Source organism: Stenella coeruleoalba (genome assembly GCF_951394435.1).
Source record: "Stenella coeruleoalba genome assembly, chromosome: 12".
Taxonomy (NCBI): domain Eukaryota; kingdom Metazoa; phylum Chordata; class Mammalia; order Artiodactyla; family Delphinidae; genus Stenella; species Stenella coeruleoalba.
The window spans coordinates 11,745,669-11,771,713 of NC_137158.1; the positions used below are offsets into that span (position 1 = coordinate 11,745,669).

Here is a 26,045-nt window from a genome sequence, read left to right on the forward strand (position 1 = left end):
GCAGGAGTCACGCATGCCTGTGTGTTATGTAAAAGACATACAGATCTTGCTCCCAGCTGTGAACCCTGAAGTAGCCTGTGAACCAGCTCTAGCCCCTCTTGGCTGGGAGCAAATTTTCTTTAGATATTTGAGTAAGGGAATTTCTGAAGGAACAATCAATGAGGTCTTGGATCTTGTAGAGAGAATGCATCATTAAATTAGCAATAATAGCCCACACAGCTTTTTCTTCATACAAGTTGAAGCAGAAAAGGACAAAACAAAAATGTATTTGTTGTCAGATGAGCAAATTCTTCTAGACTATAAAGGAAGGGTAAGGACATTCAACAACATTTGAGTACCTTCTATGTGCAACTTCACAAAAAAAATGTCTTCCTGTCAAATGCAAATAAAAGCAAATTGGTTTAGAAAAAGCTGCATGCAATACATGTTCTTAAGTTAGGTCAACTAAATATTCAAGCCAGAGCCCTCATTTGCTTAAGGCTGCAAAATTGTACACTCTTTCTAAAAGGTATAAAAGAGAAGCAAAACAGTTATAAAACATGCTGTTCTCAAGACTTAAGTAAAGGGACTTCCCTGGTGGTCCAGTGTCTAAGACTCCATGCTCCCAATGCAGGGGGCCTGCATTTGATCCCTGGTCAGGTAACTAGATCCCACATGCCGCAACTAAGAGTCCACATGCTGCAATTAAAGAACCTGCATGCTGCAATGAAGACTGAAGATCCTGTGTGCTGCAACTAAGGCCCAGCACAGCCAAATAAATAAATAAATAAATATTAAAAAAAAAAGACTTAAGTAAAGAAAAGAAAAAAACCAAAAGCAGATCTACTCCCACATGCTACAACTAAGAGTCCACATGCTGCAACTAAAGAACCTGCATGCTGCAACGAAGATTGAAGATCCTGCATGCTGCAACTAAGACCTGGCTCAGCCAAATAAATAAATAAATGTTTTTAAAAAAAGACTTAAGAAAAGAAAAAAACCAATACGAGATCTCTTGAGAAAAGAAAACTTCAATGGGTAAAGTGGTAATGTCTTAAAAATTTTTTTAAAAAGAGACCTTCATATAATGTGTTCTTGGATTGGAAGAATTAATATTGTTAAAATGACCATACTATCCAAGGCAATCTACAGATTCAATGCACTCCCTATCAGAATACCAATGGCTTTTTTGCACAGAACCAGAACAAATAATTTTAAAATTTGTATGGAAACATAAAAGACCTCAAATATCCAAAACAATCTTGAGAAAGAAGAACAGAGCTGGAGGAATGTGCTCCTGACTTCAGACTATTATAAAGCTATAGTAATCAAAACAGTATGGTACTGGCACAAAAACAGACACATAGATCAATGGAACCAAATAGAAAGCCCAGAAATAAATCCAGGCACTTATGGTCAATTAATCTACAACAATGGGGGCAAGAATATACAATGGAGAAAAGACAGTCTCTTCAATAAGCAATGCTGGGAAAACTGGACAGCTACATGTAAAAGAAAAAATTATAACATTCTGTAACACCAGACACAAAAATAATAACTAAAAATGGATTAAAGACCTAAATGTAAGACTGGATACCATAAAATTCCTAGAGGAAAACATAGGCAGAACACCCTCTGACATAAATTGTAGCAATATTTTCTTGGATCTGTTTTCTAAAGCCAAGTAAATAAAAGCAAAAATAAACAAATGGGACCTAATGAAACTTAAAAACTTTTGCACAGCAAAGGAAACCATCAACAAAACGAAAAGACAGCCTACTGAATGAGAGAATATATTTGCAAATGATATGACTGATAAGGGGTTAATATCCAACATATATACACAGCTCATACAACTCAACATCAAAAAAACAAACAATCCAATAAAAAATGGAAAGAAGACCTAAATAGACACTTCTCCAAAGAAGACATACAGATGGCCAAGAGGCACATGAAAAGATGTTCAACATTGCTAAATATTAGAGAAATGCAAATCAAAACTACAATGAGGGGACTTCCCTGGTGGTCCAGCAGGTAAGACTCCGTGCTCCCAACGCAGGGGGCCTGGGTTTGAGCCCTGGTCAGGGAACTAGATCTCACATACCGCAACTAAGAGTCTGCATGCCACAACTAAAAGATCCCGTATGTCGCAGCTAAATACTCTGCATGCTGCAACTAAAAAAAAAAAGATCCTGCATGCTGCAACTAAAGATCCTTCATGCCACAACTAAAGATGCTGCACACTGCAATGAAGATCCCACATGAAGATCCTGCGTGCAGCAACGAAGACCTCACGTGCTGCAACTAAGACCCAGGGCAGCCAAATAAATAATAAATATTTAAAAAAACTACAATGAGATACACCTCACACCAGTCAAAATGGCTATCATCAAAAAATCCACAAGCAATAAATGCTGGAGAAGGTGTGGAGAGATGAGAACCCTCTTGCACTGTTGTTGGGAATGTAAATTGGTGCAGCCACTATGGAGAACAGTATGGAGGTTCCTTAAAAAACTAAAAATAGAGCTACCATATGACTCTGCAATCCCACTCCTGGGCATATATCTGGAGAAAAATATGGTCCGAAAGGATACATGCACCCCAGTGTTCATTGGAGCACTGTTTACAATAGCCAAGACATGGAAGCAACCTAAATGTCCATCGACAGAGGAATGGATAAAGAGATATGGTTAACATACACAATGGAATACTATTCAGCTGTAAAAAAGAATGAAATTTTGCCATTTGTAGCACCATGGATGGACTTGGAGGGCATTATGCTAAGTGAAATAAGTCAGACAGAGGAAGACAAATACTGTATGATATCATTAATTGTGGAATCTAAAAAAAATACAACAAACTAGTGAAGATAACAAAAAAGAAGCAGACTCACAGATATAGAGAAAAAACTAATGATTATCAGTGGGGAGAGGGAAGGGGGGAGGGGCATCATAAGGGTAGGGGATAAAGAGGTACAAACTATTAGGTATAAAATAAGCTACAAGGATATATTGTGCAACATGGGGAATATAGCCAATATTTTATAATAACTATAAATGGAGCATAACCTTTAAAAATTGTGAATCATTATATTGTATACCTGTAAGTTACATAATACTATACATCAACTATACTTCAATTTAAAAAAAAAAAGAGAGAGAGGCATTGCTTTGGGGAAAATCCCCGGTGTTCTCCTTACTCGTTGCAAGTAATAATAAATCCTTCCTTCTACATCTGAAAAAAAAAAAAAAAAAGGGATATCTTCAACACAGAGCAGTAGTTGATGATCTTAAAGTACTCACTAGTTACTTACTATAGGCAGTCTATCCATGAGCTAGTCATGAGCTGGCCTTCTGAGTTTACCTGCAGAGTGCCCTGAAGATTTTATTCCTCTCTTGTAACATTTCTGAATCAGAATTAGAACTATCCATGCTGTCATAAATGTAGAATCTACTTATTGCAAGAATGAAATCACATTTCTGCCTATAAGTACAGGCTTTTCTTAGCTGGATAACTGAGAGAGCATTATAACTGGAGCCCCTGCTTGTCTGGCTCGGACCTTCTCTCCACACAGCTGTTAGCGTAAGCTTTATAAAACTCAAACTTCACTCTGTCACCTCAAGCTTACAAACAGTTCATGGCATCCCAGTGCCTAAAGGATAAAGTCTAAGCTCTTCAGCGGGGTGTACCGGACGCTCCATGATCAGGCTTCTGCCCACGCCCTACAATCTCCTGCCACTATCTGCCTTTGCCTTTTACCTGCAGCAATACCTGACTCCTGGCACTATCCTGGCAGGTACGACTCTCTCTCCTCTGTCTCTGCTTATACCACATCCTTGGCCTGGGATGCCCGCACATCTCTCACTCTCCCAATTTGCCTGGTTAACTCCAACTTCTCTTTCAAGATTGTGCAGATACAGCCTTTACCAGTAAGAAAGAAACAAGCAGCCTCTGGCTGCTGTCACCTGAGCTGGCCTGCTTCTAACAGCTGGGCCACAGTGTGCTCCATTGACTGTGAACAAAGTCACTCTATAAGAATGATGGGGCTTCCCTGGTGGCGCAGTGGTTGCGAGTCCGCCTGCTGATGCAGGGGGCACGGGTTGGTGCCCCGGTCCGGGAAGATCCCACATGCCGCGGAGCGGCTGGGCCCGTGAGACATGGCTGCTGAGCCTGCGCATCCGGAGCCTGTGCTCGCAACGGGAGAGGCCACAACAGTGAGAGGCCCGCGTACCGCAAAAAAAAAAAAAAAAAAAAAAAAAAAAAAAGAGAATGATGGAATGAGACAAATAGGCCACTCCTTAATCACCTCTGAGCACAGACGAAAACAAAATCTATGAGGACTTCCCTGGAGGTCCAGTGGTTAAGACTCTGGGCTCCCAATGCAGGGGGCATAGTTTCGATCTGTGGTCAGGGAACTAAGATCCAGCATGCCGCTCAGTGTGGTCAAAAAAAACACCCCCCAAAAACAAAACAACAACAACAAAACAAGAAGGTATGAACCACACAAAGGCGCAAAACCTTCCTCTCCCAGCTAATGTGAGTCACTACTGCTTCCTAACACAAGTCTAAGCTATAACAAGCTGCCCTCTGCTCTCTCGCTGGGATGCCCTGTGGTTCCTCATGGTGTGCTTTCTTCTTCACTGCAGCAAAACAAGAAACATCGTGTTCACACTGGCAGCACATGTACTAAAACTGGAACAATACAGAGAAGATTAGCACGGCCCCTGCACAAGGATGACAGGCAAATTCACGAAGCGTTCCACACTTAAAAAGAAAAAAAAAAAAAAAGGAAGAAAGAAAGAAACCCCTTTGTTCAACTACAGGTATGTTGCTGACAGTCTTTGGCCAGAGACCATCAACACCAGAGCTTTTCCTATCTGTTCCTAGGCTGGCTGAAGACCCCTGCCTTCTCTGTACCAACGATGCACTGTGTAACCTGTAGCACAGCACTGTTCAGCCTGTATTATATTGAAATTCTGTTCATCCATGTCTGTCTCCCTCTGGAGATCACAGGTCCCACAGGAACCATGTCTTGTTCATTCCCTCTCTTTGATTAATTTTTTAGTCCTCAGTACCTGACAAAGAACCTAGGACACAGTAAGCTTTCAAAAAACGTTTAAGGAATGAATGAAGTACAGCACACGCCGAACATTTCTTGGATCCAAGATTTAAAAGTGGAGCTTCATGTAACACAGTATTTTATGACATTTTCAACTACAATGTCATTTGGTGTAAGAATGCAGTTTGGAGTTCTATGAAACCTAATTCCGCTAATTCCTCTTGCTTCTGACTATTCCAATTTCTGAAGCATATGGAAAAACAAATTAACCTTAGGTTTGGATAATGGACAGATTTAGGCATATATTAAGCTAGCTTTAAAAAAAACTAAATAAACTAAAAGGTTTCATAAGTCCACAAAAAGAATGATAAAAATGAAGTTTTAGAAGAAGGAAATTAATCATCAATGCTGAAAAAGTGTGAGAAAACATATCAAGTTTTTTAAAAAATTGAAGTATAGTTGACTTACAATATTATATTAGTTTCAGGTGTACAAAAGAGTAATTCAGTATTTTTATAGCTTATGCTCCATACGAAGTTATTATAAAATGTTGACTACATTCCTGTGCTGTGCATTACATCCTTGTAACTTACTTATTTTACCTGATAGTTTGTACCTCTTAATCCCCTTCACCTAACTTGCCTCTGCCCCGACCCCTCTCCCTCTGGTAAGCACTAGTTTGTTCTCTGTATCTGTGAGCCTGTTTCTGTTTAATATTTGTTCATTTGTTTTATTTTTTAGATTCCACATATAAATAAAAAGACATAGTATTTGTCTTTCTCTGTCTGACTTATTTCACTAAGCATAATACCCTCCAGGTCCATCCATGTTGCTGCAAATGGCAAAATTTTATTCTTTTTTATGGCCAAGTAATATTCCATTGTATATATAAGATGTATCAAGTTTTACGTGGCAAGACCCATTTACAATGCATTTAAGTCTTTTAATCTGTTCCTTAGTGAGAAAAAGTGGGTGATTCATTTGATTAACATCTCAGAGAACACTGAGATCTCAAAGTAACTTTCTTTATTACATTGGTGATTTCTTGCAGATTTTTGTCAACCTTTGGCAAAGACCAAGCGATGCCATATTTCTTAAAATTCAGCAGTTTATAGAGATCTTTGTAGCAAATTGTAAAACTTAAAAAGAAATGCGGGACTTCCTTGGTGGCACAGTGGTTAAGAATCCGCCTGCCAATGCAGGGCACATGGGTTTGAGCCCTGGTCCAGGAAGATCCCACATGCTGCAGAGCAACTAAGCCCGTGAGCCACAACTACGGAGCCCGTGTGCCTAGAGCCCGTGCTCCGCAGCAAGAGAAGCCACCGCAATGGGAAGCCTGCGCACCACAACAAAGAGTAGCCCCCACTCGCTGCAACTAGAGAAAGCCTGTGAGCAGCAACAAAGACCCAATGCAGCCAAAAAAAAAAAGGAAATGTGAGTGAGTAAATGTTTAATTACTGTCTGGTTTACTATATATAAAAATTGAAAATATCAGTAATAATAACTCAGTGGGCAAGAAAAGTCTTACACGAAATATTTTATGTTCTTAAACAAATAAAGTGATTATGAAGCCATTAACAATGCTAAAGAAAAGACTGTATATATTTTAGTTTTCCTAATGTTTTAATGTTCTTCTTTTATTCCCACCAAAAGGCAAATATTTTGTCCCCATGGCTTGAGAATTTATGATAAATTATGTATTAAATTATGATACATAATTTGTCATAAATTAAATTATGATAGACTATTAAATTATGATAGACTTTTATTTCTGACTTGCTATTGTGCTCAATTAAGTGAAACAAATCTTACTTTAGTTAAGTATAAATTTTTCCTGAACGGCTACCCTAGAGGAGCAGACAGGTGTATATCATATTATATTATTATATATCACAATAAATGTGCTGTCCTTGTTAAATCACACTCTAAAATACAGATAAAAACACACTAGTTTTCTAACAACTAGCATTTACGGTATAGCTATAAGATTCCTTCTGTAAATAACACATCTTATTTTCTACTAGTTAAGAAGACAAAGGAGGCTCACTTGATAATCATTACTCTAGAAGGTTTAAAATGATTTAGAAAAGTAATTTTTCATAGATTTAAACTAGATTTAAATAAATTCCTAGATTTTAGATTTCATAGATTTAAACTAGAAAGAATTGACATTTCTTGGACAAAACAGTACTTTGTAGATTAATTAATTCGCCTGCTCTACTTTGCCTAGAGTGTGCACAACAGAAATATCTATTAAAAAAACTGGTATCTTAATTCTGAAGAAAAAAAAGATTCTGAAATTATTTTTAAAATGTGCCAAAGTCCTTACCTGATTTCTTAATGATGAAAGAATGTATTCCTTTTCATAGGGGGAGATTGTCTTGTGAGTTTCTGGTGTATCACTAACTAACCAGATCCACAAAATAAACCAAATGATTCCAACTATACCTTAAAATAGAAAAATAAGAGGTAAATGAAATTAGTATGCACCAACAGCAATTTTTCTGTCTTGAAAAAATTATGTCATTATAAACTTAATGAAAAATTGGTTTCAGCTTTGTTTTCAAGTTCTTCTCATAATTCTTTAATGGGATAACTGCTATTTGTATTATCTCCTATAAATTTTTTTTTTCTCCTATAAATTTTTAAGAGGAAAAACTTTTTTAAAAAATTGCAGTATAACTGACATATAACATTACATTAGTTTCAAGTGGACAACAAAATGATTTGATATTTATATACACTGCGAAATAATCACCACAATATATCTGGCTACCATCTATCACCATACAAAATTACAAACATTTTTTTTTCTTGTGATGAAAACTTTTAGGATTTATTCTCTTGGCAACTTTCAAGTATGTACCACAGGGACTTCCCTGGCGGTGCCATGATTAAGAATCCGCCTGCCAATACAGGGGACATGGGTTTGATCCCTGGTCCGGGAAGATCCCACATGCCGTGGAACAACTAAGCCCGTGTGCCACAACTACTGAGCCTGCGCTCTAGAGCCCACGAGCCACAACTACTGAAACCTGTGCGCCTAGAGCCCGTGCTCCACAACAAGAGAAGCCACTGCAAGGAAAAGCCCGTGCACCGCAACGAAGAGTAGCCCTCATTCGCCGCAACTAGAGAAAGCCCACTACAGCAACGAAGACCCAATGCAGCCAAAAAAAAAAAAGAAAAAAGTATGTACCACAATATCACTGTGCTGTACATTACATCCCCATGACTTATTTATTTTTAATGGGAAGTTTGCACCTGAAGAGAACAACTTTTAACCACATGACTCTGCCTATCAGGGCCTACCAGACAAACCTTTTAAAAAATAAAAGTTTACAATCTATTATTTCCACAGGTATCTGCTTTTGTTTATTGATGTTTTTTGTTTTGATTGCAGCTATATTTCCTGCATAAATGTTTACATGGCAATCTAATTTATTAAATATGTGTATCGTCCTGCTATTGAGATTGGGAAATGAAAGGCCCTGGGACTAAACAAAGAAACAAAAAAGATTAAAACTACCAAGTGAGAGCATCCTACTTTGTTTGAGAAGAAATATTTTCAAAATATACATCTTTTATAATAAACAACACAGCAGTTTTTATAGTAAGTACAGCATTTATGTCCTGGATTCAACAGCAGTTTCTATTGAACAAATATTCCAAAATTAACATCAGGTCACAACTCAGCTGGATCATTTTAACCACATAAACTTGAAAAACAGGTTATCAGTAAATGTTTCACAGCTTTGTGGTCTAGGAGATGGGTACTTCAGTGAATTGGAATATACATATTTTAACTAATTATTAGATCACTATTACATTTTGGACCTATCACATTATAATTTAGGTTACATTTTTGAATAAACTTACCAAAGAGGTAGAAGACGTAAGTCCAATTCATATAGAAGCAAACTATACCAGAAAGAGGAAGAGAAACTACTGTCCCAAGCTGTGCTCCTAGAATAACAACAAAGACTTTGTAAACTTTGGAGAAAAATGAACAAAGAGGGGACACAGGTCTACAGCCTAAAGAAGACGGATAACAGACAATAGAGAAAAGAAAGAGTGACTCAAATCCTATAGGAGTTGAGTTAGTCACATGTAAATATAAACAACCCATTCTCTTAAGGGATCATTTACTAGAAAACCCACAATATGTAAAATGTATACATTAATATGTAGTTATATTAGTTACAATTATGTAGCTACTGATGAATTAGAAGGCATCAATCAATAGAAGACCTATTATAATATGAGCTAGTAAATGCCACATTACTAGTAAATGTGTTAGAAAGCCAAGTGTTTGGGGAAAGGCTCAGAGATGGTCTCTAAACATAGCCTACTGCAGCACACCTGGAGAAAAAAGAACGAAGCTTTTGGTAATCTAATTTGCCCCAAATATATTACACACAATTGTTTCGGATAAATAAGTGATAAAATTCATTTTAACCACCAAACGGAAGACATCTTAGAAGGTACAGTGGGAGCTAAAATAAGCAGACATTGTTTCTGGTCTCAAATTTTAGTCTTATATAGGAAGTAAATATAAACAAATAATTATTACACGTTAGAAAGTGTTGAGTGTCACAGAGCAATATGGAAGTTCAAATGTAGGACAGATTACCTCTGACCTCTAGAGATCAGGAAAAGATGTAAGAAGCAGCAGTGGGACTTTGAAAAGATGGGCAAGATCTGGTCCCATAAGAAAGAAGATACAGAGGGAGGTGTAACAGGGTGAGCAAATGAATGGAAGTAGGAAAGCAGAAAGTGGGTTTGGGAACTTCAGTTGGGTGAAGGCAAGGAATAGGAAGCCTAGAAAACCGGGTTGAATAGTTACTGAATATCTGCTCCATGCCAGGCACTATGTGTCAAAAAAATAAATAAAAAGTTTTCATTCAGTGTGTGAGCTGGAAAAGTTATAATTCACATATAAAGCTCATGCTATCTTACCTACAGACCAAATGATAGCAAATAAATGCATAGAAAACAAGGTGTCTGAAGGGAGGGGTTGAAAGTCATGACCAGCTTATCAGATGATCAAATCAAATCACAATTTAAAGACAAAAGTGTTCAATTTTCCAGCTTTTTTTTTTGGCTTTGTTTTGTTAAAGCATTCTCTATATCAACATCTGAAAAGGCAACATGTTTTGAAATAAATGATGGCAGACGGAGAAAATGACAGTAGTCAATGAAGCCACTTTGCTATATGCTGGTGAGCCAAAGAAGAATATTAAGAATAAAGTTATACCCCTGCAACTTAAGTTTTCCCCAAAGAAAGCACCTGACATTGCATGATTCTGCTTTGCGCCCTTCCCCCAAGGTTGATATACAGATAACACATTGTAGCGAAAACCTTCACAAGAACAGTTATCTCACCTGCATATGAAATGCTGAGAAGCTTGCTTCTTTCAAGAGGAGGAGCCCACGAAGACCACATGGCATGCATGGCGGGAAATGTGACACCCTGGGAAGGGAAAAAGATATTTCTGACGAAATGCAAGGTAGTTTTGTTCATATTTTAAAATCAGTTGAGTATTTTGTTGCAAGAGAAGTTTCTGGATAAGACTCACGCTGGAATCAGGTTTCATGGAGTGAGATGTCTTTACAGTGCTGAGTGCAAATACCTCATAATGAAGTACTTTCAAAATCTGAACAAAGACTTGTGGACTCTGTCAACTGATTTGAGGACTGCAAGGCAAGGGTTACAAAAAATGTAAAAGAATGTACTGAATGAGGATATAAAGGTACCCTCCCACGGTGAATTTTACTCATTTACTTTATTATTATTATTTTTAATAAATTTATTTATTTATTTATTTTTGGCTGTGTTGGATCTTCATTGCTGTGTGAGGGCTTTCTCTAGTTGTGACAAGCAGGGGCTACTCTTTCGTTGTGGTGCACAGGCTTCTTATTGCGTGGCTTCTCTTGTTGCGGAGCTTGGACTCTAGGCGCGTGGGCTTCAGTAGTTGTGGCACGCAGGCCCAGTAGTTGTGGCTTGTGGGCTCTAGAGCACAGGCTGTAGAGCGCAGGCTCATTAGTTGTGGCACACGGGCTTAGCTGCTCCACAGCATGTGGGATCTTCCCAGATGAGGGCTTGAACCCGTGTCCCCTGCATTGACAGGCGGATTCTTAACCACTGTGCCACCAGGGAAACCCTCATTTACTTTATTTATGGCCTGAATGCAATGGGAATGTTATCAATATGTAACTTTTAAAAATACTGAGCTAATACTGTGGGATACTAGAAGAAAATTCAGATTCACCTTACTCAACAGGAAAAATGGTCCTACCAAAAAATGGTACTACCAAAAAACACTCAATTAGAGTGTTTACCGGTATTTTTTTCTTTTCTGGTGATAATTAGCCTAGTAAATGCCAATTAGGGGAGGGGCAAGATAGGAGTGGGGGATTAAGAGGTGCAAACTACTATGTATAAAATAAATAAGCTATAATGATATATTATACAGCACAGGGAATATAACCAATGTTTTATAATAACTATAAATGGAGTATAATACATAAAAATTTGGAATTGTTATATACCTGAAATTTATATAATATTGGACATCTACTATACCTCAATTTTAAAAAATACTAATTACTGGTAATGGAGAAGCAACAAGACAGTGAAGGCAGGGAGGCTCACAGAGGCTTGGGAGAGGGGGAGATGCTACAAGGGAACAGGAAGGAATAGATTCTGGTAGATTTGCAGCAGTCGATTCACAGCTCTCCTTGGCCATTCACTAGCTGTGTAGCCTCAGAAAGATCAGTTAACCTCTTAGAACTTCAGTTTATCTGTAAAACATATATTTTACTTAGATGAGGAGAAAAGGAACCTGTTAGTAGGGGAGTAATTTTATTTTGTAGTCAAGGAGGGTTTAGTTTTTTACTTAGATAAGGAGAAAAGGGACCTGTATATATTTTACTTAGATAAGGAGAAAAGGAACCTGTTAGTGGGGGGGGGGGGGTAATTTTATTTTGTAGTCAAGGAGGGTTTAGTTTTTTACTTAGATAAGGAGAAAAGGGACCTGTATATATTTTACTTAGATAAGGAGAAAAGGAACCTGTTAGTGGGGGGGTAATTTTATTTTGTAGTCAAGAAGGGTTTATTTGGTATACCCCTATTCGATAAGGACAAAATAAGAATGTCCAGATGAGTGACCAAAGCTTACATTTAAAAAGCACTTGGCAATTTCCAAAGTTTTCTAGCAGTTATTATCACATCTGAGCTGTGACTGACGATGGGGCAGGTATTTAATATATTTGATTTATATTATATATTGTATTTGTATAATATTTATATGAAAACCTATGGTTCCACCGTTAGATACAGTGGAGTTATTATTCAAACTCTGATTTTACTACTCCAGTCAGTGTTTTTCCTACACAGCATGATACAAAATAACCTTTAAGCTGTACACTAAACCCAGAGGCCACTATCTTGCTTGGTTAAAGAAATGTTAAGAGAGAGCGAAATAAACCTATGCCTTGAGAAGTTCAAAGTCAGAAATGAAACGAGATCATTATTTAAAGGTGGAGGTACACATGACGAAATGCAAAAGAGAAGTGGAAAGGAAAAAAAATAAGAAATTAAAATTTTAAAATAATTAAAAAATGATCGAAATCTTAGGAGGAGAGGAAAAAAAAAGATAAAAATTAATAATAACAATTTTAAAAGCAGCAGAAAGGCCAGAAGAATCACAGGACTAAAAAAAAGATAGCTACATAAAACGATAAATTATTTGTCTCTAAGTTAGAGGACCAGAAGAAAGAACAAATGATAAAGAAGAAGTTCTATGAAAAACAACAAATTTAAAGGAAAACAAGGCAATTTGATAGTCTATTGGGTAAAATATGTTTTAGACCTGGGCAATCAATGATGGAGCAGAGGTAAACAGTGGCAAAGTTCAAGAAGTAGGATGGTCCTCATGGTTTTAATAGTGGTTTCTTATCTCCTCAGTAGAAGGGAGTAGGGGAAGCTATGACGTATTCCCCTAGAAAATGTTTTCTCTAGTCTTTGAGTAAAGCTTCTAATTTTGGAGTGCCCCCACTCAAGACCTCACTGACCACAAGTGAAATCTACTCATGTTATTTCATAGTCAATCAGTTTCTAACTAAAAAATAAATCCCTATTATCTTCCAGTGTCATTTTTTCTGATTCATATATCAAAGAATGATATCCTTTGTTTTTTTTTTTTTTTGCGGTACGCGGGCCTCTCACTGTTGTGGCCTCTCCCGTTGCGGAGCACAGGCTCCGGACACGCAGGCTCAGAGGCCATGGCTCACGGGCCCAGCCACTCCACGGCATGTGGGATCTTCCCGGACCGGGGCACGAACCCGTGTCCCCTGCATAGGCAGGCGGACTCTCAACCACTGCGCCACCAGGGAAGCCCGTTAAACATAATTAATTACATGTGGGGTGCTTGGATTAGTACTTGGCTCGTAGGTAGTGATCAATAATTATCAGCTATTATGACCGTATTAACCTTGTCTTTTTGCCTCTTTTTGCCTAAATAAGAAACAAATTATTACTATCCGTTTTTCTTTTTTATAATTTTTGAAATTTAAGAAATTTTATTAACTGTTGTTATACATGTAAAATGTGTTCAGCTCTAGCATTCAATGTCTTTCTATATGCCAATGAAATGAATCATTTTTCTATGGTAGAATGATATCTTTTTTTTTTTTTTTTTTTTTGCGATACGCGGGCCTCTCACTGTTGTGGCCTCTCCCGTCGCGGAGCACAGGCTCCGGACGCGCAGGCTCAGCAGCCATGGCTCACGGGCCCAGCGGCTCCGCGGCATGTGGGATCTTCCCGGACCGGGGCAAGAACCCATGTCCCCTGCATCGGCAGGCTGACTCTCAACCACTGCGCCACCAGGGAAGCCCAAGAATGATATCTTTAAGGAGACAAGAAAGTGATATAGGGTAAGGAGAATAACAAAAGAGAAAAAAAATTACCTCTCCTAGTCCTTCTAGGGCCCTGAGTGCAATGAGGGCTCCAACTCCGAAATCTGCAGCGAGGGGAGTGAACAGAGTGAAGACAGAGGTGCCAAGGACCCCAAATCCCAGCAGCAGTTTCCCCCCACTTCTGCTGGCAACATATCCTGCAGGAATCTGCGTGATGATGTAGCCATAAAAAAAAGACCCGAGAATCCATCCTTGAGTTTCTGCATCCCATCGGTACTTTTTACCCTGTAAAGAGTAGGAGGAAAAAGAACAGCCTTTTAAGACCTTGATGTAACGGCTCCTTTCTCTTACTGGCATGTGAGTACATATAAATGTAATTTTGAACCACTGTTTTTGTTTGTTTGTTTTTTTGGCCGTGAGGCTTGTGGGATCTTAGTTCCCCGACCAGGGGTTGAACCTGGGCCACAGCAGTGAAAGCACCGAGTCCTACCCACTGGACTGCCAGGAAACTCCCCAGAACCACTGTTGTAGACTGAAGAACATGCAGACTTTCTACTGGGTAGGTGAGTCACCGTGATACAGACATGCAGATTCTAGAAGTGAATCGAAAATCATTGCAAGTCATAATGTTCAGGAAGGCTTGCTATTTTATGAAACTAGACTATGCGATGAATTGTAGATATTTTGTAATGACCATGACAAAGAAGGCTCAAAAAAAGGCAGAGGTTTAATCCAGAAAGCTACGAACAGGATACTGCAGTGGCCAGGCTAGGCTTTGGAGCCCGGCCTGGGTTCAAGCCCAGCTCTGTTACTTACTGGATTTGTGATCTGGGAAGAGTAAATGAAAAAGGCCCATAAAATAAGGCCTGACACACACTAAATAGTCACTTAATGTTGGCTACTAGTATGCAAAAATATAGATAATTAAGAGACCATTAATTAATAGACCATTGCAGACCAAGCACTTCAACAAGGACATAGAGCTCTACAAAAGAGCAAGAATTTAAACCAAGCCAGAAACTTCACGTGAGTAGGAAATGTTTTTTAATTAGTAGCAGTACACAGTAAGGTGAAAATGAAGATCTGGTGACTGAGTATCTGACATCTTCAGCACACATAGCCCTGTAACCTACCCGCATGTTAAGAACCATTCAGGATTTCTTTTTACTGTCGATGTAGGGCAAATAAGTAGGTGGATCATGAAAAGTACTTATCGAAAGTAAACACACAAAGCAAAGCCCTAATTATCCTTGTTTAGAGTACCAATCTGCAGCTTCTCTGTAGAATTCCAGGGCTTCATGAAGTGTCCAGCAATTACAGGTTGAGGTGGGGAAAGTGGGTGATGTGTTCCCAAATACATATTCGGCAACATTATTGAAGTCCAATGTAAAGATTTTTGATAAGTCATTATTTTGTACATGTGCTTGTTTGGGCAGAAACCCTCTTCCCTGTTTGAGTGATCTTGTCTGTAAATGGCAGGAGAGACTCACCCACGTGGGATTTGGCTCCTTTGTGAGCACTGAAGATGGATGAAAATACACTTATAAAAAAGGACAGGGGCTTGCCTGGTGGCGCAGTAGTTGGGAGTCCGCCTGCCGATGTGGGGGACGCGGGTCCGTGCCCCGGTCCGGGAGGATCCCACATGCCGCGGAGCAGCTGGGCCCGTGAGCCATGGCCGCTGAGCCTGCGCGTCCGGAGCCTGTGCTCCGCAACAGGAGAGGCCACAACAGTGAGAGGCCCACGTCCCAACAACAAAAAAAGGACACCTGGGACTTCCCTGGCGGTCCAGTGGTTAAGACTGTGCGCTTCCACTGCCGGGGGTGCAGGTTCAGTCCCTGGTTGGGGGACTAAAATCCCACATGTCGCACAGTGTGGCCACACACACAAAAAAAGGACACCAGCCTTTCCCGCCTGTATTGTCTCCCCATGTGAGACAAAAGAAAATGTTGAAAGTGTGTAAAACTCAATTCTGAACAAATGATGAACATGCACTTATCAATTCCAGTATAATATGAGGGAGGCAAAATGACATCAGCAGCTTAGGTGAGGCATGTATAGAGTTTTTTTTTTTGAAACTGACCCATTCTTATTTTTCATCCTGTAGTTGAGATTATCTTAATCCTCCTGCAACAGGACCCTTTTAAGTAGTACAGCTATTAAATAATGGTCCCATAAAAACTATTTAGCAACATCTAAAACAACCTAATTTTCTAATACACCAGACAGGTTTTTCCAAATTCTCTTCAAGGACGGTATGTTTACGGAGGAAACTGAAAAACTGCTTTTCAAACAGATCAGGGCGCAGCAGCAGCAGCTACAGTTATAAGTTAACTGTCTAACCAGTTACTGGGAAAACACAAAAGAAAATGATTCAGAGTTTACATGAAGAAAGTGTCTGTGTTTCTGTAGGATGAATAAATTCAATATTTTTACTCGGAAGTATTTTAGGATTAAGATCATTTGCTTGAAAAACAGCACTGACCGTTTGGTTGTGAAGAACTTTTATGGGAGTGGAATGCTCTGCACACTCGTTGGCAGTTCTATTATCTGCTGTAGTCGTGTTGGAATCTACCATATCCACTAACGCCACACTCAGATTCACCCGTAATGAATAGAGAACGAAGAAACCAAAAAAGGCCAAAAATGCTAGGTTGTAACGAGCAGAGCAGCACACTGGAGCTGAAATAAAGATTGGTGGAAAAACTTTCATTAAAAGAGTAACTTAGATGATACTGTCTAAATCACTAAAGAGGTCACTTCTTAGATGTACACAAATGAATAAACCATGAATGTTTTTCTGAGAATATTCTCAGATGAAGCATATCTAAAAACATGTACCAAAGAGAATTTGTTCCCAGTACCTGTAGTTTTGATAAAGATTTAACACATGAGAGCCTGAACTGTAAAACGGTTTCTTAAAACATGGAGGCAACAACTTTGCTCAGAAAAATCTGCATTCCGGAGTCAAAACCAAACCCCCAATCCCTGTCAGCTGGCAAGAGAAGAGAAAAGCAGGTAAGCGGGTTTAACGGCATCACTATTTCTGAAAAACATGTCTCAAACATGGCCAATAAGTCCTCAAGCGTTCAGCGTGGCACGTACATTACTGACTACGGGTCAGTAACCCTCTCATTATAAACGTTATCTCAGCACAAAAAAATTTACTGCCAAGGCCAGGGCAGGAAACCCCTCCTGATAATTTCTTACCTTGAAAAGTATCCTCAGAGGCTGGGTTTGAATCAGAAGCCATGATTAATACTTAAGGCTCTCCTAAACTAAATGCATTTAAGAGCCCAGAAGCAAATTTGCAGAATCTATGACAGTTGCAGCCCCTGTGACAGTTGCTCAGTTGGTCTTGCTTAAAGGGCCCACAGTGAAAAGCACAGTTAGTGAATGTACCACAATGATTTAAAAAAAAAAAGGAAGGCAGAGTGGGTTGGAGGAACCAATGAAAGGACGATCATGTGACAGGAGGAGTCTGACCTAGTTTTTTACTCTATAGGCGTATGCACATATTTTCTCTTTTTTCTTCTTTTACTGAGTTGCAGAACTGGAGGGGGGATGAGAATGCAGGAAGCTGACTTAAGGGTGACTGACCCCGAGCGACAACGAGGAAGTGGCTAATCCAGGTTTTTACAACTTAAGTTTGGTCAACACTGAGTGTTTGATAAATATCTGTTGAAAGATATGAACATCTGTTTCATCTGCTAATGACAAGTTAAAGTTAAGTACATATATATGAATATATGTGTGCTTTTATTTGGCAATGACTCATTAGCATTACACACACACACACACACACACACACACACACACACACACGTGCCTGTTTTTCCCTACTCAGGAATTCTGGTGTTTTCATTGACCTAACCTCACACAAGGATACATTTTTCAGAGTACAACGGTCTTGGTACAGATTCAGATCGAAGCTTTAATGAATACAGCACAACTGTATTTAGGTGTATGTTAATATACTGTGATCCAACTCACTTTTCTACAAGCACTCATACACTTAACAACTGCTATCGCTTTTTCCTCTGTGCAAGACTGACATCTTTTAACAGACAACTTTTCATTTGGCATTCTTGCCTCCCTTTTCAGTACAGCTGGCGTTAGAACAATAGCACCACTGCCACAGTTCGATCCAGACCTGTGAAAACTATATTTCTAAAGCTTCATTCACGCTGCCTCTGTTACCTGAATCTAGACACCCTGGCTCTCTGCCCCAGGCAAAAAGGCAGCTGTCTAGTTAAGGCCAGTTGCAGAATGCAAAGCATGTTTTCTAGGAGAGCACATTTTCTCTGTCATTGCTCTGTGTTGGACGAGAATATACAGAGAAGTCTGGATGGGGGCGGGGCTCATAATCTTTCCAAATTTGGGCAATTAAAATGTGTTACTCTGGGTAATTTGGAGCAGGAAATATCCAGATTAATGTACTGTCTGCTTTGCCAAGGTACTATATACAAAGTTCATTATTCGCTTCAGCAGAGGAGTGACAAGATGTGATTTACGGTTTAAAGAGCTTCTCTGGTTGCTGTGTGGAGATGACAAAGGGGCAGAAGTGTGAACGGTGGTGAGGGATGTAGATTCAGGGAGATCACTCAAGGGATTATTGGAAGTTTCCAGGAAAGAGGTGATGGTGGCTTAAAGTAGAGTAAAGCCCAGGCAATGGAGAGAAATGCGTGGATTTGAGATAACTTTAAAGGCAGAACTCACAGGCCTTGCCAACACACTGGACACGGGGGTTAGTGAAAGGGAGGGACACAGCTACCAGCGATGCTCTTACTCTGAACAACTTTATTTTTTGCTACTCTGACTTGTAATGTTATCACTCCATTCTATCCTTATTTGAGTTGCCTTATTTTAACTGTATGTTATCAGTTTCTCCCCACACGATAACTGATTAGGAGTATGATATACCTTACCGTGTGAATATCATGTAGGGGTAGAAGCTTGGGAAGTGGAGGAAAGGTGAGTAAAATGATTTCAAATTCCTAGTGATACTACTTGGAAATCTGACCTAGAAGTTATGGACCCGGCAACGTTAACTTTTGGGGGCACAGAGTCAATAATCAGAAAAGAAAAAGCCAACACAGGAGTCACGAAGTATATGACTATGAGATTTTAAGAACATTACAAATAAGGGGTTACTAGTTTTAAAAAATGATTGTCGATTACAAATCAGTCAGAAAGATTTTGTTTCAAGAAAGTATGGTGACAGCGCAAAATGTGCCTGTGAATTTGGCCAGTGTTTGAAATTGGTCCAAGAAAAGCGTGCTTGCGTGACGAGGGGACAGAACATTCATCTGGCGCCCGCCACACTGAAATCAAGTTCAGAACAAAACCATGCTTGCGTAACCAACGGAGCACCCATCAAAACAAACATCAGCTTCTAAAACATGGTTTAAACTTAGGAATGTGGAGTGGGCGTAGCTGAAAGAACAGAGGCTGATTTAGATTAAAGCCGACCTGGTGACGGAGCTCAGCTCTGATTTTCACTGGCTGTATGTCTTTGGGGAAGTTAGTTAATAGTTTTCATTATCAGGTTTCTCAGCTCCCAAATGAGGTGACCGCCACCCACCTCACTGGGTTGTGTGTGCATTAGATGAAATACTGAAGGGCAGTCAGTAAAAGTGAGCTCCTTTCCCGTTTATCCTGGAAAAAGTTATACCACCGAGATAAACGGCTACGATACACATATGTGTGTAACACGGGACAAAAGAGTGACATAAGTGTGCTGTGTGTGGGGTAGGGGATGGTCAAGGAAGGCTTCTGGGAGAAAGAACACTTGCACTGAACCTTCATCAATAAGCAGGTTCGAGGAAGGAGAGCGGGGCAAGCAGAGGCAGCGGCAGGTACAGAAGTATGGAAAGCAAGCCAGAAGGAGCAGGAAACAGCAAATGATCTTATGGGGCTGAACTATGGTGCTGCATAACTCAGAGTGGGACACTGGGCACTGAATTTAATAACAAGAACAACAGGGAATAGGGGCAGGACAGGTATAAAGACGTAGAGGATGGACTTGAGGACACGGGGAGGGGGAAGGGTAAGCTGGGACGAAGTGAGAGAGTGGCATGGACATATATACACTACCACATGTAAAATAGATAGCTGATGGGAAGCAGCCGCATAGCACAGGGAGATCAGCTCGGCGCTTTGTGACCACCTGGAGGGGTGGGATAGGCATGGTGGGAGGGAGGGAGACGCAAGAGGAAAGAGATATGGAGACATCTGTATATGTATAACTGATTCGCTTTGTTATGAAGCAGAAACTAACACACCATTGTAAAGCAATTATACTCCAATAAAGATGTTAAAAAAAACCCCAATAGGTAATAGTTATTGAGCCCGATGTGCTCGATATCAGCCTAAGTGTTTTGCCTATATTAGGGTTATAAAGATTAGTTGAGGCGGGGTACATGTAAAATACTTAGAACAGTGCTTAGCACATAACATGCCTTCACATAACTGTGAACTGTTGTTATTATCATTGCTCTTCCTGGACATTAGGAATTGAGGTAATTTGTTACGGATCAAGGTTATTTCTCATTTGTGAGAAATCAGAAGTTGAAGAAAGAAGTTAAGAAGCTGTTGAAGCGGGTGTTAAGTTCCCAGTGAAACATGCAGAATTGCCGAGCGAGTGGACACCCACCCAGAACTGGTGGGCGCAACCTGCCCTCGCGTGTGACCTTGAAGCACGACTTGCCTGTACGCAGAGGCAAGCACCAGGTAAGCAGATAGCTGGCACTGAGATGGTGTGGTGACAAAGCAGGGAATTTAGAGTGCTGACAAGAAAATAAAGTGTTGGACTGTGATTCTGACCCAAGAAGCAAGTGAAATGGAGAGGGATAATGGTTTAGGAAAAGGCACACTGGAATATAAAATCTCAGGGAGGGCAGGAGCTTCTGTTCTGTTTTGTTCACTGCTGTACACCTTCAATGCCTAGAGCAGTGCCTGGGAGAGGTGGCATACGAATATTTAGGGGGCTTAAAAGCAGAGAGGTGTTTCCTGATGGAACTTCACAATTCTACCTATGAAGTTCTCTTGACGACAGATGAAACAGACAGATCTTCTCTCTACTTTTGTGTATGCGTGAACTCTTCCATAAAAAGATGAGGGGTCAGGCAGCTTCCCCGGTGGTGCAGTGGTTAGGAGTCCGCCTGTCAATGCAGGGGACACGGGTTTGAGCCCTGGTCTGGAAGGATCCCACATACCGCGGAGCAACTAAGCCCATGCGCCACAACTGCTGAGCCTGTGTGCGCGCCTGGAGCCGGTGCTCCGCAACAAGAGAGGCCGCCGCAGTGAGAAGCCTGCACACCACAGCGAGGAGCGGCCCCCACTCGCTGCAACTAGAGAAAGCTCATGCAGCAACGAAGACCCAACGCAGCCATAAAATAAATAAATAAATTTATTAACAAAAAAGAAAAGATGAGGGGTCAGTGGGTGGAAGGTCCAGATGAAATGAGAGTGGTCAAAGTGGAGCAGTTACACAGGCAGGTAGGAAGGAATTCTGGTTGTCGTTAAAGCAGTCATGGGAGATCCAGGGCCCAAGGGGTGACTGAGGAGGAAGTCATCAGACACGCAGGAGTCTGAGAAGTTGGGGGGACGTGGTGCTGGATGAGGCGTCACTCAAGATCATGGTGGGAATTAGAGTGTGGAAGATGGAGGTGTGTGAGGGGGTAAAGCCTATGATGACTGAAGCGAAGTGCTGGGAAGTGGGCAGAGGAGAAAACCACGTAGGGGAAAGGAGCCTAGCCTAATGGCGTTGCGAGTGGAGGGGTGATTGTCTGGAAGCATCAATGTGGAGTAAGGAAGAGTTGATCCCACCAACTACTACAGGATAACAGAAAATCACCCCGTGAGACAGCAGGGAGGAGTGGTGTGCCCAGAAGGCCAGGTTTCTGCTGCAGCAAGGAGGTGCCTAAGGTGAGGGAAGGCTGCTGAAAAGCTGAGGATGTCCAGCCTTTCTTCATTGTGGGAGGGTCTGGCAGTGGGGAGAAGCAGGCCTGGCTGAGGGGCAAGGAAGTACTGAGCAGTGGGGGGCTGAGACTGAGGCGGAAATCCACGGTCGGGGGCACTGACCTATGCAAAGACGATGACTTTCTCTAGAGGAGGGGGCCTGGACTGGTGAGCCCCCCGACCAGGGGACTGCATTAAAAAAGATTTCCTGGGGCTTCCCTGGTGGCGCAGTGGTTGGGGGTCCGCCTGCCGGTGCAGGGGACGCGGGTTTGTGCCCCGGTCCGGGAGGATCCCACATGCCGCGGGGCGGCTGGGCCCGTGAGCCATGCCGCTGAGCCTGCGCGTCTGGAGCCTGTGCTCCGCAACGGAGGAGGCCACGGCAGTGAGAGGCCCGCGTACCGCAAAAAAAAAAAGATTTCTTATCTAAATGGATAAAACAAGTTTGGCTTTTAAACAGGGTAACATTTAACTGGTCTTAGCCTGCCTTATGAGTTGTTCATTCCTGATAAATCCTTATGTATTCTTAGCTCCCAAATTAATACCCATTTACAAGAAAACACCAAATTCCATTAAAATGGACTCAGTTACTTTAATATTAACATTGATTATCACATGACCCAAGGCCATTTCCCTTCCTTCTGTAACATGGTTGCTGTCTACCAGCGCTCCATACCTTATATTTAAGACTATATTTACACACAAATTACGTTTGTGAAACACAACGCTTATGTAACTGAACCTTGAATGTAACCATCTGCCTCCCACACCAAAAGAATAGTAGAGGTAAAAAACAAAACAAAAAATGAAATAAAGCAGAGGATGTACCATTATAAGCTAGAAAATCACAACTTGCAACAGTGTGACATGAAGCATGGGGCCCTTATTCTGCAGTGCCAGCTTCTCTGAGGAATGCAAAATCCAGTCTTCACTGATGATGATGATAATAATGATAATAATTAACACTGACTATATGCCAAACTCTATTCCAAGCACTTTCTATTAGCTTATTTAATCCTCACAATAACCCTATAAATTAGGTGTATCATTTTCTCTGATTTGCAGGCACAGAGAGGTTAGGTTAGGCAGCAGAACTACGATCGGCCATTAGGCACCCTGCCTCCAGACCCATGTTCTGCCTTTAAACACAAAGAAATGTCTTAGGAGACCTAAAACTGATTTTTCATAACGTGAATGAGCACATTTTGGTGCAACGGTATGTTGAAAATCCACTTAATCAAATACAAGACACATCTCATTCATACAAAAGTAAACCTTCAACTGGTGGAAAGTGTGAGGAACGGAATTTTTATGTGTGTGCCTAATTCCCTCCTCCCTCCTACCTAAATTAGGCAGAAGAATCTATACACTTCCTGTGGTTTACCAGTATTGAGCCGCCCTTCCCCCATCACTTTGTTGTTTTGCTGTTAATTTTTATTGGAGTATAGTTGATTAATAATGTTGTGTTATTTTCAGGTGTACAGCAATGTGAATCTGTTATATACATATATCCATTCTTTTTATGATTCTTTTCCCATATAGGCCATTACAGAGCACTAAGCAGAGTTCCCTGTGCTATACAGTAGGTCCTTATTGGTTATCTATTTTATATATAGTAGTGTGTATATGTCAATCTCAATCTTCCAATTTATCCCTCTCCCCCTTACCCCTTGTAACCATAAGTTTGTTTTCTACATCTGTGACTCTATTTCTGTTTCGTAGATAAGTTCATTTGTACCCCCCTTTTTTTAAGATTCCACATATGAGCAATATCATATCATATTTGTCTTTCTCTGACTTACTTCACTCAGTATGACAATCTCTAGGCTGAAGGAATCAGGCTCCCTGACTTCAGACTATACTACAAAGCTATAGTAATCAAGACAGTATGGTACTGGCACAAAAACAGAAATATAGATCAATGGAACAGGATAGAAAGTCCAGAGATAAACCCACACACCTATGGTCACCTAATCTATGACAAAGGAAGCAAGAATATATAATGGAGAAAAGACAGTCTCTTCAATAAGTGGTGCTGGGAAAACTGAACAGCTACAGGTAAAAGAATGAAATTAGAACACTCCTTCACACCATACACAAAAATAAACTCAGAATGGATTAAAGTGCTCCCCTGGTGGTGCAGTGGTTGAGAGTCCGCCTGCCGATGCAGGGGACACGGGTTCGTGCCCTGGTCTGGGAAGATCCCACAAGCCGCGGAGCGGCTGGGCCCGTGAGCCATGGCCACTGAGCCTGCGCGGCCGGAGCCTGTGCTCCGCAACGGGAGAGGCCACAACAGTGAGAGGCCCGCATACTGAAAAAAAAAAAAAAGGATTAAAGACCTAGATGTAAGGCTGGACACAATAAAACTCTTAGCGGAAAACATAGGCAGAACACTCTTTGACATAAATCGCAGCAATATCTTTTTTGATCCACCTCCTAGAGTAATGAAAATAAAAACAAAGAAAACAAAGGGGACCTAATGAAACTTAAAAGATTTTGCACAGCAAAGGAAACCATAAACAAAATGAAAAGACAACCCTCAAAATGGGAGAAAATATTTGCAAATGAAGCAACCAACAAGGGATTAATCTCCAAAATATACAAATAGCTTATGCAGCTCAATATCAAAAAAATAAACAACCCAATCAAAAAATAGGCAGAAGATCTAAATAGATATTTCTCCAAAGAAGACATACAGATGGCCAAGAAGCACATGAAAACATACTCAACATCACTAATTATTAGAGAAATGCAAATCAAAACTACAATGAGGTATCACCTCACACCAGTCAGAATAGCCATCATCAAAAAGTCTACAAACAATGAATGCTGGAGAGGGTGTGGAGAAAAGGGAACCCTCCTACACTGTTGGTAGGTAGGAATGTAAACTGGTACAGCCACTATGGAGAACCATATGGAGTTTCCTTAAAAAACTAAAAATAGAGCTATCATATGATCCAGCAATCCAACTCCTGGGCATATATTTGGGGAAAACCATAACTAGAAAAGACATATGCACCCAGTGTTCATTGTAGCACTATTTACAATAGGCAGGACATGGAAGCACCCTAAATGTCCATCGATAGAGGAATTGATAAAGAAGATGTGGTACATATACACAATGGAATATTACTCAGCCATAAAAAAGAATGAAATAATGTCATTTGCAGCAACATGGATGTCCCCCATCACTTTGGTGTGCATCTCTGAAATCTACCTGACTACGTAAAAGCAAATGCTCGAAAAGCAAACCAGTCAGGTTACTGACAGGTTACTGAGAATTCTGTTGTGTTCTGTCAACCTGAGACATATTCTTTTTTTTTTTAAAAATAAATTTATTTATTTTTGGCTGCATTGGGTCTTTGTTGCTGTGCACAGGCTTTCTCGAGTTGCGGTGACCGGGGGCTACTCTTCATTGCAGTGCACAGGCTTCTCATTGTGGTGGCTTGTCTTTGTTGTGGAGCACGGGCTCTAGGCACGCGGGCTGCAGTAGCTGTAGCACACGGGCTCAGCAGCTGTGGCTCGCAGGCTCTAGAGCGCAGGCTCAGTAGTTGTGGCACACGGCCTTAGTTGCTCCACGGCATGTGAGATCTTCCCGGACCAGGGCTTGAACCCCTGTCCCCTGCATTGGTCTTAACACTACAGAAACATACTTTAATTTTAGCTCTCTCAATAAAGCAGCACTATGCATAACACAAAACCACGTCCTCTTATTCATGACGGAGCAGGGAACTTTCAAATTTGTGAAGGATTCAACAAAAATGATTAAGCATTTTGCAAACAGGAATTTCTCCAACGTAACACAAATGTGGCAGTGTTGTGACAAGGAGGAAGGATGGGACTAAAAACTGGAAAAACTCTGGTTAGTCCTTAATATGGCTACAGCAATAGTGGGAACTTAACCTTTCTGGCCCTCAGCTGTTTACATATAAAATGATGCCCACTTGATAGGAGTTAGTCTCTAAGGTCTTTTAACCGCTGTAAAATTTTATGACGAACATTTTATCAGCTTTTCTCTTCTGAAAAATAAAACTATACACATAGGCATAGATAAGGTACAGCTAATTTCATAGAGGTTTGTTCCAGAAACAAACATAAAAGATAAGTAAAACATATGCAAACATATAGAAAGAGA

The 26,045-nt window shown here is 40.5% G+C and overlaps 1 protein-coding gene across 4 annotated transcripts in view; it reads right to left on the reverse strand.

The window, feature by feature from the left end:
* The window catches only part of SLC17A5 (solute carrier family 17 member 5), a 60,034-nt gene that overhangs the window by 30,274 nt on the left and 3,715 nt on the right, over positions 1-26,045 (reverse strand). For 3 of the 4 annotated variants that reach the window (XM_079939835.1, XM_079939832.1, XM_079939834.1), the window contains exons 2-6: positions 16,437-16,633; positions 14,006-14,239; positions 10,421-10,508; positions 8,915-9,001; positions 7,368-7,486 (exon numbers count right to left, since the gene is read on the reverse strand). In XM_079939835.1, the coding sequence (XP_079795961.1) occupies positions 7,368-7,486; positions 8,915-9,001; positions 10,421-10,508; positions 14,006-14,239; positions 16,437-16,633 (725 nt within the window). Of the gene's footprint in view, positions 1-7,367; positions 7,487-8,914; positions 9,002-10,420; positions 10,509-14,005; positions 14,240-16,436; positions 16,634-17,161; positions 17,344-26,045 lie in introns of those variants that run through there. The other variant, XM_079939833.1, reaches the window with a different exon arrangement.